The sequence below is a fragment of the Ipomoea triloba genome, chromosome 5 (assembly GCF_003576645.1).
Source record: "Ipomoea triloba cultivar NCNSP0323 chromosome 5, ASM357664v1".
Taxonomy (NCBI): Eukaryota; Viridiplantae; Streptophyta; class Magnoliopsida; order Solanales; family Convolvulaceae; genus Ipomoea; species Ipomoea triloba.
The window spans coordinates 1,557,799-1,573,551 of record NC_044920.1 but is presented as its reverse complement, the minus strand read 5'-3'; the positions used below and the strand labels follow the sequence as shown (position 1 = coordinate 1,573,551).

At 37.4% G+C, this 15,753-nt stretch overlaps 2 protein-coding genes across 2 annotated transcripts; both read left to right on the top strand.

The window, feature by feature from the left end:
* Positions 1-8,372: 8,372 nt before the first annotated feature.
* Positions 8,373-9,920, top strand: LOC116019614. The gene has a single exon (XM_031259887.1). It carries the CDS (start codon positions 8,373-8,375, stop codon positions 9,918-9,920), a length of 1,548 nt encoding a protein of 515 aa, XP_031115747.1.
* A 2,861-nt stretch (positions 9,921-12,781) lies between these two features.
* Positions 12,782-14,329, top strand: LOC116019613. The gene has a single exon (XM_031259886.1). It carries the CDS (start codon positions 12,782-12,784, stop codon positions 14,327-14,329), a length of 1,548 nt encoding a protein of 515 aa, XP_031115746.1.
* Positions 14,330-15,753: the final 1,424 nt, after the last annotated feature.

The following is a 15,753-nucleotide window of genomic DNA, read 5'->3' as shown; positions in this document are numbered from 1 at the left end:
TGGTTTTTTTCAGACAGGTATCTGAGATCGAGAGGAATGGTGTTTTTTTGAGGATGTTTTTATAAGGTTTGTTTTGTATTTAAGGATAAACATGACACGCGGGAATCATGATTAAGCACATAGCATGAGACATGGAAAATCTAACATAATGCTGCCCTTCATCATTGCATTTGCCCCATCTGGGGACCCCAAATATGTGCATACCAAACATTCTTTGGCCCTCGGAAATCATTGCTTCATGCACAACCCCAATTAAATTGGTCAGGTTGTTAGCTTGATCGGTAACTACAAGATCTCAAGTTCGTCTGTGATCTGTCAGGGAGTGGCTCATTGATCTTCTTGATTTGAGCATGTTAGTCCGCTACCAACAACTAGGTTGGTTTAATAAATTCTAGTCAAGCTGGTTAGGTTATTAGCTTCGTGACAACAGAGTTTCAAGCTGGACTCTCAGAGTGACCTATCAACTTTCATGGTTTTAACTGGTCAGTTATGAATAACTTAAATTGGTTTACCTCCTTTGATTATTTGTTGGCTAAGGTCATAAGACCAGTCATACCCTCGGACAATGACGGATGATTCCCTCGTCATAAAAATAAAAAAAAATAAAAAATCATTTCTTCACTTTCATGGAATTCTGTCGTTTAGGTTTTGTTTAATAATTTTGTTTTTAAAAAATTAATTTCTGCTCTAGTCTGATCTATTGCATGGAGCCATGGAGTGGTCTATTTCTTGGTTGTTAGGAGTGCATTGTGTGCTTTAGTCTTTTCTTACTTACCCTTTGCCTCATTCACACAGAAATATTTGTTTAGACTAAAATATATTTTGTTGTGAATGGATGATTCCACATGCATATCATATTTGGTATGAAAAATTTAAAAGATAAAAAGTTCATGGCCCGATCATATATTATATCTGGTGCTTGTTTGATTTATAACTAGATATATATGACTATGGTTCAATTCAAAGCTAAGTAAATTAAATAATTTGAACCAAATCGTACATTGTATATATAAATCGAATCTTAATCAGAATCATACAATTTTATGGTTCTAGTTAATTAAGGTTTGCAATAGAAATTTATAAGGTGGTTCGAATCGCAGACTGCAAAACCAAAATTGAAACTTCAAATCTCCATGAGGTTGAAGTTTTAATACTAATTATTCTTGAAACATGAACCGTCAATTTGAAAATCGAACTATGATATTTTCTACTTATATATAAGAATAGTACTACATGCTCATTTAGCACCATCGCAACATTCCTTGTTAATTTTTTATGTGTAAATTTCACTTTTAATCCTCAACTATTATGACATTGATATATTTAATTAGTTTCATTCTTTTAATTTTGGGTCTTATTATTACATCTCTAACTTTCATTTACTTTCTACAACGAAATTTAATTAATTTAATATTATTATATATTACATACAAATATAAATATAAATACTCTCAATAATAAAAGTGTTCATTTACAACTATCCACTATAAATTTTTATATTTTAAAAGCTAGTGTTGTATTTTTTTTTTATCAACACTTTGAAATACTCCTTTAATTTTCATTATTTGAGCTTTCTTATCTTCTTAAGACATTTCAATAATTTACAAACCAAATTAAATAACAAAAAAATAAATTAAATTAAAACACTACACAATCACACCATGCTAGGAAAAAGAGTAATACCTTTGAGATGCTTTCTCAATTTAGTCTCTTTTGCAGCCTAGATTTTGTTCTTCAAATCGAGGAAAGAAAGGAAGAATTTATTTGCATCTTTATAAAATTGTAATTTTTTATATTTATTTTTCTATTTAGATAATTATATTTTTGTATTTATATATTGGTCATTATTTTTAAAAAAGTTTATTGGTATCAATTTTAAAATTTACAATACACGCATAATTATCTAAAAATTTGAAATGCATGTCAATTAGTACTTTCAAAGTGACCCGTCGAAGCATAGCTTGCCATATGGGCAAGCCTAGAAAATGCTAGTCTGCTAGCTTGTCAATAATGATAAAAAGTTATATTTAAGTCTTAATGGAATAATTGCATGTATTAATTGTCTATTTAGTGATGACTTTAGTTGGATGACCTCAGGTAGACCACCAGGCCAGGGTCATCCCCAATGGCTTGACGGCCACAAGTCCACAACCCACCAAGGTCATCCCAAATGACTTGGGCTACATGATTTTAATCCATCCAGGTCATCCCTACCTAGTTCATGTTCTCAGCTCTAACCTGTGCAATTATATTTATAGTGGTCACCAAAACAATGAAGGCACTCATTGTAAGACTTGAAAAAAGTATGGAGTCAATATAGGGAAGTATGGAGTCAATATAAGGTTGTAAAAGTGGGTTGAAGCCCGCAAGCTAATCTGCACCCGCCTTGCAGTGGGGCGGGTTAAGGCTACAAAAAATTTGATCCGCAAAAAAGCATGTCAGACCCTATTTTAATATTAATATATATTAAAAAATAAAACAAAAGTTCGGGGGCCAACCACCCATGTGGAACGAGCTAGGGTTGCATGAATCCTACTCTGCAGGTCGACCCTTAGAAGTCCGCTAGAAATTAAGCCGCAGTGGAGCAAGCCGACCCGCTTTGATAATACTAGTCAATAATACAACAATTAAATTAAAAGACTATATTGGTTGACTAATGTCTCAATTTTGTTGCATAACTTTATATATATAATGTATTAACCGTCACAAAGAAACAAGACGTATCGTTCTCTATCTAATACAAGTGTATAACCTTTACAATCAAATCCCCCCTCCACCATAGACACAAATTAAAGTCTAGAATTCACACTTCTAAATCCCATATTTGAGCAGAGGATCAAACACAAACCCCAACCAACCTCTTGACTTGGAGAGTCTTAATTAAAATAGAAGTGAATTGAAGTCGCCAAGCAGCAGACATATACTTAGGATGCCTCTTAACACTGCCGCCAACATTGACCGACCAAAGAAATTACTTTTATTAAAGAATCTTCATATGAAAATTTACAAATTATATCTTGTTATATAATTGTAATTGGACCGACCAAACACGTACCCATTGTTTTCTAGATACATTACTTTTGTAGTCGACTATCATATCCCCTCGGTTTGCTTGCATTCTCCTTTTCAAGAATCTTCAAAATGCCGAAATAGTTCTAACGCTAATTAAAGCAATAGAAAAGCCATGTGATATAAGACAAGATGAGAGGTGGTAGGAAACTGGTTAAGTTTGACATTCATGGCAATAATGGACCAACCTATCATGAATTTTCACAGTACATGTCGATGATGATAATAATGATAAGATTGCAAGACAAAACATATATGGTACGGTTGCACCACCGGCATGGTCTACCTAAGAAATGTTGCATTTTGTAACCAATCAATCCTATCCCTCCTTTCTTAAACAAAATATTATTCATGATGCACCAAAATTATATAATGAAGTGGATGAGCATTTATAAAAATTTTAACATTTTCAACTACCTTAAAAAAAAAATTGCAATGTGCCAATTTAGAGTTATACTACGAGAATAGAGATTAGGAAATCATAATGTATCATGTCGGTTTGTTAGTCCGATTGATTATTAGAAGAGTACAATGAATATTACAATGAATAGTGTATGGAAGGTGTATTCTTGACTATATAGAGTGGACCTATTTATATTAGAAGTGTTGACCCTTGATATGATCATGAGTGGCAAGTGAGGCCCGATATTGGTGTGTTCTTACTAAAAGAGAGATGCAGTCGGTCAATCTACTTAGTTGTCACGTTAGATGGCATATCCATCTTGCATCAGCCCTAGCCACTAGCTACTTTGCAGACCTACAAACTACAACCCTAGGCTCCTCTGACCAATTAGCCTAGTGACAGCCCATCAAATAGCTCTCGCCAAGTCAACTCGATCTTTTACTAGGCTTTATTGTACAAGTTAGTAGGTCAATTGGGCTGTCGTATAACCCCATCCTCCGACTGCAACTAGCCTAGTGATGACCTGTCAGATAGCTCTCTCCAGATCAACTCGATCGTTATCTACTGGGCTTTACTGTACAAGTTAGTGGGTCAATTGGACTATCGTATAATCCATCACCAACTTACCACAATTAATTTAATTTTAAAAATTCTTTTATTAGCAATAGTTAAAAAGCTAACGATCTAACCATTCAAAATTTTCAACATTGGCAATGGGTGTTACTAACCACTTTAATTAGTAATTGATAATACTAATAGACAATTTTTCAGATCCATTAAAAATCTTTTTTTATCCTTATAAATTGTTAGCTTTGGACCACTTTTTGAGTAAAATTATAGATATTCCGATCCGGTTATGACGACCTCTTTTTATTTGGACCCCTTGAGTCGGCCGTAAGAATAAAAGAATGGATAAAATGAGATTTGGAAAGGTAATTAAGGTGGACTACTGGCTGATTTCTTTGACTTAACAATAAAAGATTAAAGATGGGAGAAGGCATAAAGTAAAACAGTTAATTAAGGTTATTTTACGTTAGTGTTGTGTTTAGTGAACATGTCATTAGAGCATAATTAAAGACCAAACTGCAAAGGCCTGGCCCTTTATATATATCTCTCACCTCGGTGATTTAATTTTTAAAAGAAAAAAAAGTTATTGCGACAGCAATACGTCAGCTGACGTGCTGCCGGTTCCCTCCCGGCTCTGCTTTCAACAGTTGTGGTTTTAATTTTAAGTTTATATATTTGGATTTATTCCCACTTTAATTTAGTGTGTGTGTATGTATATATATATATATATATATATAAACGAGTATGGGTCAACTAGCTAGTCATGTGTTTGATGTATTTTGACGAACACTTTTGTTTTATGTAGAAATGATTATGAGAATGCAAAGATTGATCGAGTTTTCATTTAATTACGAATAAATGATTAGATATTCGAATAATGCTAAATATTTCTTGTATTTTTTTCCTCCAATATAATTCATTGCTCATGACAATATGACATGATAACATCTAATTGGTACTATTAAGGTCATACTTCGATCCATTGGGCCTAGCATACTAGGAACAACTTAGGAAATGAAAAAGTGAACGTGTGAGGTTTGACAACTCATGAATATTTGTTTGGTGATTGGGTAAGAGTATGCAATCGAGTGACTTGGTAGACCTAAATTCCTAACTCTTTAACTAAAGATAGACGTAGATCAGAGAGCATATTACTAAAAAAAAAATGCTATTAACTAAAGATGTAGAGGGCAAATTACTAATAAAATAAGTGCTAACATGTCAAAATTTTACAGTAGCATGGATGCACTATCTTTCGAAGCAGATTCAACTACAACCTCTATAATGATACCGACAACCATCATTTATCATTTGTCATGTCATGTATTTATCACATACGTTTTATTTCTATTTGGAGAAAGTATTAAAAGGAGGATTTTGGCTCTTTGTAGAGTACTAAGAAGCTTTCACATGGCAACAATAGTGATTGATGGAGTAAATGCTCTTTTATCACCAAAGAACAAAGTATGGGGCAACTACTTGGCCTTAGTGTTCACCCTGAGTTTTTTGCATTTTTAGTTCCACGACGATAGTGGCACTTGTAGAATTGGTCCACGACTTGTAAACTTTGCAATTTTGATCCATGACTATTATTTTTGTTGCAAAAATGGTCCTTCCGGCGCCAGCAAACAAAAACCGGCGGATTTTCCGGCAATTTTTCTCCGGAAAAAAATCGACATATTTTTCGTCAATTTCTCGCCGGAAAAAATAATTCTCCTTTCAAGTTGGATTAAAATTGACATTTCTAAACAATTAATTTAAGTTAAAAAGAATTCATTTCTAAAAATATATGTAGTCAATTTAATTATTTTTTATTTTGGTAAACTAATTAAAGTTAAAACTAATTATTTTTAAAATCATACATAGCCAAGTTAATCTTAGTAAAATTAAATAGAAATTCAAAATTATTTTTACTTTTTCGTTTAAATTTAAATTATATTTACTTTTAAGCCAATTAAGTACAAATTTAAAATTATTAATACAAATTCAAGATCAACAAAAAATAATATGGAGTATTATTAAGATTAAATTTAAACTAGAAAGTAAAAATAATATTTGAATAATTTTGCCCAATAGGAACATCTGCCAACACAAAGGGGAATTTTTTTAGAAATGTCAATTTTGAATAAAAAGTAAACTAAATTAATTTTTTAGAAATGTCAATTTTTTTTTAGTACCAAATGTCAAAAATCCTACTGCCAGAAATGTCAATTTTAATCCTATTTGAAAGGAGAATTTTTTTTCAGCGAGAAATTGACGGAAAATATGTCGATTTTTTTTTCCGGCAAAATATTGCCGGAAAATCCACCGGTTTTTGTTTTCCGGCGCCGGAAGGACCATTTTTGCAACAAAAACAATAGTCATGGACCAAAATTACAAAGTTTGAAAGTTGTGGACCAATCCTACAAGTGCCACTATAGTCGTGGGACTAAATATGCAAAAAATTCTGTTCACCCTACTCTGTAAAACACGAGGATAACAAATGCATGTTTTACACTATACAACATTATTCGCTTATGTTGGGGCAAGAACCAATTCACCCCACCAAGGATGATTTTTGAAACTTATCACAAAATCTTTGCTGCGATTAATGTTGTTTTGCATTGGTACTAGCACATTGAGCCCAGCATACTAGGAACAACTCGGGAAATGAAAAGGTATCCCATTGAAAACTCGAGAGTATTGGCTTAACAGTTTTGTAGGATTGTTCATTTAGGTGACTTGGTATATCTAGTTCCTCAATTAACTGTATTAAAGCTATAAAGAACAATTTTATGTCAGAAAGTTCCAGTAACGTGTGGCAACCTCCAAAGTGATGTTGACAATATCATTTATTATTTTTCATTTCATATATCTATCACGTATATTTTGTTTCCACTTGGGAAGCAAGTACAGAAGCGAAATTTTGGCACTTTGTAGAGGACTTATGAATTTTATCTTTCAAGAAGACACGCTCAAGTGACTTGGTAGACCTAATTTCTTATTTTTAAGTAAAGATGTAGACAACGGATTACAATTTTTTTTTTTTTAAATTGCTATTAACTAAAGATGTAGAGACCGGACAAATTACTAATAAAATAAAATAAAATAATTGTAATTTACTAAAAAGTTAGTACATATCCAGGATTTCAAGAGAGGCTGGTCTGATTTTTTGACCCAATCCATGTATGTAATGGAATAGAGTACCATATATCTTTCGGGACCACATACACAAATGAAATTCGTTTCTTGTACAGTTATACGATACAAAAGAAATTTCACTAAATTCTATTACACTGATAGAAGATTTTTTTAATATTAAACTTTTTCCTCTTTTTGACTCCGATTTTGTGTAACCTCAATTACTCAATTTTAAATAAAAATATATCTCATTCAAATAGCATGTTACAGCTCGATGAAATGGGAGCGTGGCTAACCGCCTTTAATTTTACAAACTTAATTGTGATTGGTGGCCATATTCATCAGTCTTGCATTGCATGTGATTTTTCAACAGATTTCAATTCCTTTTTACATAGCTTTTCACTTGTCTATTGTAGAGGAAATGGCTTATATTATGACCTTTCTTACACTATACCTCATTGGTTTGTGCTGGGGCAAGAACCAACTCGCCCTCACAAAGTCTTAGTTGCAATTAATGTTGTTTTGTTTTGTCTATTGTGGCCATACCCCCAGCCCACTGGGTCTCCCATACTAGGAACAACTCATGAAATAAAAAAGTATCCCATTAAAAATTTGGGAGTATTGGCCTGACAATTTGGTAAGATTGTTCACTCAAATGACTTGATACATATAGTTCTTAATTCAACTCTTAATTAAATCTATAACAAGAAGCTTATTTATTATATGCAAAAGAAAAATTGACGTGACAAAAAGTTGCAGTAGCGTGCGGCAACCTCCAAAATGATGCTACAACGATCATTTGTCATTTCATCTATCCATCACGTATATTTTGTTTCCACTTGGGAGGCAACTATAAAAGCAAGATTTTGGCACTTTGTAGAGGAATTTTTTATTTTTACGACACACTCAAAGTTTTACAATGAGATGAGAAACCTAGAAATATGAGATAATACTCAAAATGGTACATTGACAATTTCATAATTCTCAAATTCGTTATAAATTATCAATTCACATAAATGGTTGTTCAAGTATGTAAACTTTCAGTCATTTATTATTTACATCAATATACAAGATATAATATCAAAGTGAAAATACCGACGGGGAAAAAACGCTCTCTAGACTCTAGGGTTTCCATACGTTTTTTCTGGTTTTTTAAGGTAACTTCTCTCTTCCGTCCCTAGCCGTTAGCGGCGGCGGGCGGCGGAAGGGCACGATGCAGTCGCTGGAAGATGCAGAAAACCCGACGACAGACGAAACGATGAACGTAGACGAACACTCAACGCGATCTACCAAGAAAGTTCGAACCGTGAAACGTACCTTTGCTGACACGGTTTCCTCTCAACCCCCGCTCAATGCTAACGTAGATTCCAGGGTGGAAACGCACGAATGGGCGTTCGAAGATCCAGAGATCGAGTCGGATGCTGAGATGGACATGGCTGACAAATCAGATGGACGACTGAGAGTTGTCTTCTCAAAAGAACTTCGCAAGGAACTGTGTAGCGAATGGAAACTAGCCCTAATCATTAAATATTTGGGCAAGAATGTGAGCTTCAGCATATTGAATCAACGCCTTCCAGTGATGTGGAATCTGCAGGGTCATCTCCACCTCATCGATATAGGGTTCGGGTGCTTTGTCGCTCGCTTCGACAACAAAACCGACTACCTTCACGTCCTTCTTGACGGCCCCTGGAAGATCTTCGATAACTACTTGCTAACTCAACGATGGGTCCCTAACTTCAAAGCTCGAACATCCAAGTTTGAGAAGATGGCAGTCTGGGTACGTTTACCAGAGTTATCGGTTGAATACTTCCGGAATGATACGATCAAGAGTATCTTGGAAAATGTGGGAAAACCTCTCAAGCTTGACCGCACCACGATTGCACGAGAAAAGGGGAGGTACGCAAGAGCAGCGGTGGAAGTTGATCTAAACAAGCTGCTGATTTCCGAAGTGTTGGTGGGGAATGAGGTGCAAATCATTGAGTATGAAGGGTTGCACGTCGTATGCTTCGGTTGCGGAGTGGTCGGACATAGGGAACAACAATGCCCGCATAATAAACACAAGGAACCGGAAACTGCAACGATGGATATGAACACTCCACCGGCGAACGATACGGAAAAGGAACCCCAATCGGAACCTGTACCGCCGATGGTAACACCAACTCAAGCTAAACAAAGATATGGTACGTGGATGCTTGTGACTAGAAAGAAGACGCAGACTGACGCATCCAAGGGGCATCGCCACTCGAAAAAGACAGACCGACCACCGGTTAACAGAGGTAACAAATTCCAACCACTAGCAGCCGAAGTGGAGGGAGATGGCCATACCGCCGCCCCGGTCAGAAGAACGTCGCAGATGACACAAGAGAACGCTAAAGGTAAGTCCGCTAATTCTCCGAATCAGTTCCGCAAATTAACTTTTTCACGTACCGAGAAAGATAGGAGAGCCGGCGCTGGAAATCCCAATTATCCCAACACTAATGTTCGAGGACGTGGGAATTCACTTATGAGTAGCAGAGGCAGAGAAACAGCAACAAATAATAGAGGTCCAGCGCCTCAGATGACACCCCACACTACCAGTAGTGGGGTTGGTAACACAGGTAACTCTGGGAATGTTGGTTACTTCCAGTTTGGAAGTCAGCCCTTGGCTTCCAACATGCAGACTGCAGGGGCCCATCACACGGGTAACGTGGGGTCCACTTCTCGTTTTACGCCTGGGGAAGGCGGTGGCCAAACTTCCCTTCCGGCCAACCCGTCTCCATGAAGATCATCTCTTGGAACTGCAGAGGTGTCGCCAACAGTCGGGTGAGAAAACATGTTAAAGAACTTCTCACCACCACTAAAGTCGATGCTATCTGTCTGCTAGAGATTCGGTCGAATAAGGGCCAAAAAATGATCGATTTGGCCAACAGGTTAGGTTATTCTAATCATTTCATGGTTGATCCTTTAGGTTTTGCGGGGGGCCTCCTTCTCTTCTGGAAAGGTTAGGTTATTCTAATCATTTCATGGTTGATCCTTTAGGTTTTGCGGGGGGCCTCCTTCTCTTCTGGAAAGGTGGTCTCATTGATCTAGATGTTATTAGTCATAATTCCCAAGTCATTCACACTAAAGTGAAGAATAGACTGGGAGACTACTTTATTTCTTTTGCCTATGTTAGACCTAACATGATTGCTAAGTGCAGGTTTTGGGAAAATTGTAAGTCCTTCTCTAGTGTTATACAGGGACTTTGGATTGTTATGGGAGACCTCAATGATATCGCCTCCGCGGAGGAACAATGGGGTAGTGATGGTATTAATGAAAATTGTCTTCAAAACTTTGTCANTTAAACTAGAAAGTAAAAATAATATTTGAATAATTTTGCCCAATAGGAACATCTGCCAACACAAAGGGGAATTTTTTTAGAAATGTCAATTTTGAATAAAAAGTAAACTAAATTAATTTTTTAGAAATGTCAATTTTTTTTTAGTACCAAATGTCAAAAATCCTACTGCCAGAAATGTCAATTTTAATCCTATTTGAAAGGAGAATTTTTTTTCAGCGAGAAATTGACGGAAAATATGTCGATTTTTTTTTCCGGCAAAATATTGCCGGAAAATCCACCGGTTTTTGTTTTCCGGCGCCGGAAGGACCATTTTTGCAACAAAAACAATAGTCATGGACCAAAATTACAAAGTTTGAAAGTTGTGGACCAATCCTACAAGTGCCACTATAGTCGTGGGACTAAATATGCAAAAAATTCTGTTCACCCTACTCTGTAAAACACGAGGATAACAAATGCATGTTTTACACTATACAACATTATTCGCTTATGTTGGGGCAAGAACCAATTCACCCCACCAAGGATGATTTTTGAAACTTATCACAAAATCTTTGCTGCGATTAATGTTGTTTTGCATTGGTACTAGCACATTGAGCCCAGCATACTAGGAACAACTCGGGAAATGAAAAGGTATCCCATTGAAAACTCGAGAGTATTGGCTTAACAGTTTTGTAGGATTGTTCATTTAGGTGACTTGGTATATCTAGTTCCTCAATTAACTGTATTAAAGCTATAAAGAACAATTTTATGTCAGAAAGTTCCAGTAACGTGTGGCAACCTCCAAAGTGATGTTGACAATATCATTTATTATTTTTCATTTCATATATCTATCACGTATATTTTGTTTCCACTTGGGAAGCAAGTACAGAAGCGAAATTTTGGCACTTTGTAGAGGACTTATGAATTTTATCTTTCAAGAAGACACGCTCAAGTGACTTGGTAGACCTAATTTCTTATTTTTAAGTAAAGATGTAGACAACGGATTACAATTTTTTTTTTTTTAAATTGCTATTAACTAAAGATGTAGAGACCGGACAAATTACTAATAAAATAAAATAAAATAATTGTAATTTACTAAAAAGTTAGTACATATCCAGGATTTCAAGAGAGGCTGGTCTGATTTTTTGACCCAATCCATGTATGTAATGGAATAGAGTACCATATATCTTTCGGGACCACATACACAAATGAAATTCGTTTCTTGTACAGTTATACGATACAAAAGAAATTTCACTAAATTCTATTACACTGATAGAAGATTTTTTTAATATTAAACTTTTTCCTCTTTTTGACTCCGATTTTGTGTAACCTCAATTACTCAATTTTAAATAAAAATATATCTCATTCAAATAGCATGTTACAGCTCGATGAAATGGGAGCGTGGCTAACCGCCTTTAATTTTACAAACTTAATTGTGATTGGTGGCCATATTCATCAGTCTTGCATTGCATGTGATTTTTCAACAGATTTCAATTCCTTTTTACATAGCTTTTCACTTGTCTATTGTAGAGGAAATGGCTTATATTATGACCTTTCTTACACTATACCTCATTGGTTTGTGCTGGGGCAAGAACCAACTCGCCCTCACAAAGTCTTAGTTGCAATTAATGTTGTTTTGTTTTGTCTATTGTGGCCATACCCCCAGCCCACTGGGTCTCCCATACTAGGAACAACTCATGAAATAAAAAAGTATCCCATTAAAAATTTGGGAGTATTGGCCTGACAATTTGGTAAGATTGTTCACTCAAATGACTTGATACATATAGTTCTTAATTCAACTCTTAATTAAATCTATAACAAGAAGCTTATTTATTATATGCAAAAGAAAAATTGACGTGACAAAAAGTTGCAGTAGCGTGCGGCAACCTCCAAAATGATGCTACAACGATCATTTGTCATTTCATCTATCCATCACGTATATTTTGTTTCCACTTGGGAGGCAACTATAAAAGCAAGATTTTGGCACTTTGTAGAGGAATTTTTTATTTTTACGACACACTCAAAGTTTTACAATGAGATGAGAAACCTAGAAATATGAGATAATACTCAAAATGGTACATTGACAATTTCATAATTCTCAAATTCGTTATAAATTATCAATTCACATAAATGGTTGTTCAAGTATGTAAACTTTCAGTCATTTATTATTTACATCAATATACAAGATATAATATCAAAGTGAAAATACCGACGGGGAAAAAACGCTCTCTAGACTCTAGGGTTTCCATACGTTTTTTCTGGTTTTTTAAGGTAACTTCTCTCTTCCGTCCCTAGCCGTTAGCGGCGGCGGGCGGCGGAAGGGCACGATGCAGTCGCTGGAAGATGCAGAAAACCCGACGACAGACGAAACGATGAACGTAGACGAACACTCAACGCGATCTACCAAGAAAGTTCGAACCGTGAAACGTACCTTTGCTGACACGGTTTCCTCTCAACCCCCGCTCAATGCTAACGTAGATTCCAGGGTGGAAACGCACGAATGGGCGTTCGAAGATCCAGAGATCGAGTCGGATGCTGAGATGGACATGGCTGACAAATCAGATGGACGACTGAGAGTTGTCTTCTCAAAAGAACTTCGCAAGGAACTGTGTAGCGAATGGAAACTAGCCCTAATCATTAAATATTTGGGCAAGAATGTGAGCTTCAGCATATTGAATCAACGCCTTCCAGTGATGTGGAATCTGCAGGGTCATCTCCACCTCATCGATATAGGGTTCGGGTGCTTTGTCGCTCGCTTCGACAACAAAACCGACTACCTTCACGTCCTTCTTGACGGCCCCTGGAAGATCTTCGATAACTACTTGCTAACTCAACGATGGGTCCCTAACTTCAAAGCTCGAACATCCAAGTTTGAGAAGATGGCAGTCTGGGTACGTTTACCAGAGTTATCGGTTGAATACTTCCGGAATGATACGATCAAGAGTATCTTGGAAAATGTGGGAAAACCTCTCAAGCTTGACCGCACCACGATTGCACGAGAAAAGGGGAGGTACGCAAGAGCAGCGGTGGAAGTTGATCTAAACAAGCTGCTGATTTCCGAAGTGTTGGTGGGGAATGAGGTGCAAATCATTGAGTATGAAGGGTTGCACGTCGTATGCTTCGGTTGCGGAGTGGTCGGACATAGGGAACAACAATGCCCGCATAATAAACACAAGGAACCGGAAACTGCAACGATGGATATGAACACTCCACCGGCGAACGATACGGAAAAGGAACCCCAATCGGAACCTGTACCGCCGATGGTAACACCAACTCAAGCTAAACAAAGATATGGTACGTGGATGCTTGTGACTAGAAAGAAGACGCAGACTGACGCATCCAAGGGGCATCGCCACTCGAAAAAGACAGACCGACCACCGGTTAACAGAGGTAACAAATTCCAACCACTAGCAGCCGAAGTGGAGGGAGATGGCCATACCGCCGCCCCGGTCAGAAGAACGTCGCAGATGACACAAGAGAACGCTAAAGGTAAGTCCGCTAATTCTCCGAATCAGTTCCGCAAATTAACTTTTTCACGTACCGAGAAAGATAGGAGAGCCGGCGCTGGAAATCCCAATTATCCCAACACTAATGTTCGAGGACGTGGGAATTCACTTATGAGTAGCAGAGGCAGAGAAACAGCAACAAATAATAGAGGTCCAGCGCCTCAGATGACACCCCACACTACCAGTAGTGGGGTTGGTAACACAGGTAACTCTGGGAATGTTGGTTACTTCCAGTTTGGAAGTCAGCCCTTGGCTTCCAACATGCAGACTGCAGGGGCCCATCACACGGGTAACGTGGGGTCCACTTCTCGTTTTACGCCTGGGGAAGGCGGTGGCCAAACTTCCCTTCCGGCCAACCCGTCTCCATGAAGATCATCTCTTGGAACTGCAGAGGTGTCGCCAACAGTCGGGTGAGAAAACATGTTAAAGAACTTCTCACCACCACTAAAGTCGATGCTATCTGTCTGCTAGAGATTCGGTCGAATAAGGGCCAAAAAATGATCGATTTGGCCAACAGGTTAGGTTATTCTAATCATTTCATGGTTGATCCTTTAGGTTTTGCGGGGGGCCTCCTTCTCTTCTGGAAAGGTTAGGTTATTCTAATCATTTCATGGTTGATCCTTTAGGTTTTGCGGGGGGCCTCCTTCTCTTCTGGAAAGGTGGTCTCATTGATCTAGATGTTATTAGTCATAATTCCCAAGTCATTCACACTAAAGTGAAGAATAGACTGGGAGACTACTTTATTTCTTTTGCCTATGTTAGACCTAACATGATTGCTAAGTGCAGGTTTTGGGAAAATTGTAAGTCCTTCTCTAGTGTTATACAGGGACTTTGGATTGTTATGGGAGACCTCAATGATATCGCCTCCGCGGAGGAACAATGGGGTAGTGATGGTATTAATGAAAATTGTCTTCAAAACTTTGTCAACCGTTATAATGATTGTGGGCTGTTTGACCCGGGGGCTTCGGGTCCCCGTTTTACGTGGTGCCGCGTCTTAGGAAACAGAGTGATTCAAAGGAGACAGTTAGACAAGGTCTTATGGAACATTAAAGCTCAGATGGATTTTCCCGAGGCCAAAGTCCTCGTCCTTCCGAGGTTGTACTCAGACCATAATCCCATTCTCTTTCTTGAAGAAGCAGGGAACCCGCCAGGCAGAAATAACCGGCCAATCCGGTTTGAAGCAGCTTGGTTAAACAGAGATAACTATAAACACATTTGGGAAGAAGCAACCTCGAATGATAGCCAAGACTTCGTACATATTATTGGTAACATTACCAAGCGGAGCCTGGACTGGAACAAGAATGTGTTTGGCAACATTTTCAAGCATAAGAGATGGATTGAAAATAGAATTCATGGGATCCAGAGCGCTAGTAATTTTAATACGTCGGCGTACCTTCAGAAACAAGAAAGACTTTTGATCAAGGAACTGAACGAAGTTCTTGACCAAGAGGAAACGCACTGGTTTCAAAAAGCTAGAACAGATTGGATCAAAGAAGGAGATAGAAACACCCGGTTCTACCATAATGCGGCACTGATCAAAAGAAATAAAAGCCGCATTAGATTCCTCAAACTCCAGGGGTCTTGGACTGACGACCCAGCGTTGTTGACTAGCCACATTACTGACTATTTCTCTTCCCTTTTTTACAGGATGGCAGAAGTGGAAAATGTGCAGCTAACACCGATTAACGACAATATTAAAATCCAAAATTCCATGGCCATTAGATTGGTGGGAGTAGCTTCTTGTGAGGAGGTAAAGAAAGCTATCTTTGGAATGAAAAAGTACGGTAGTCCTG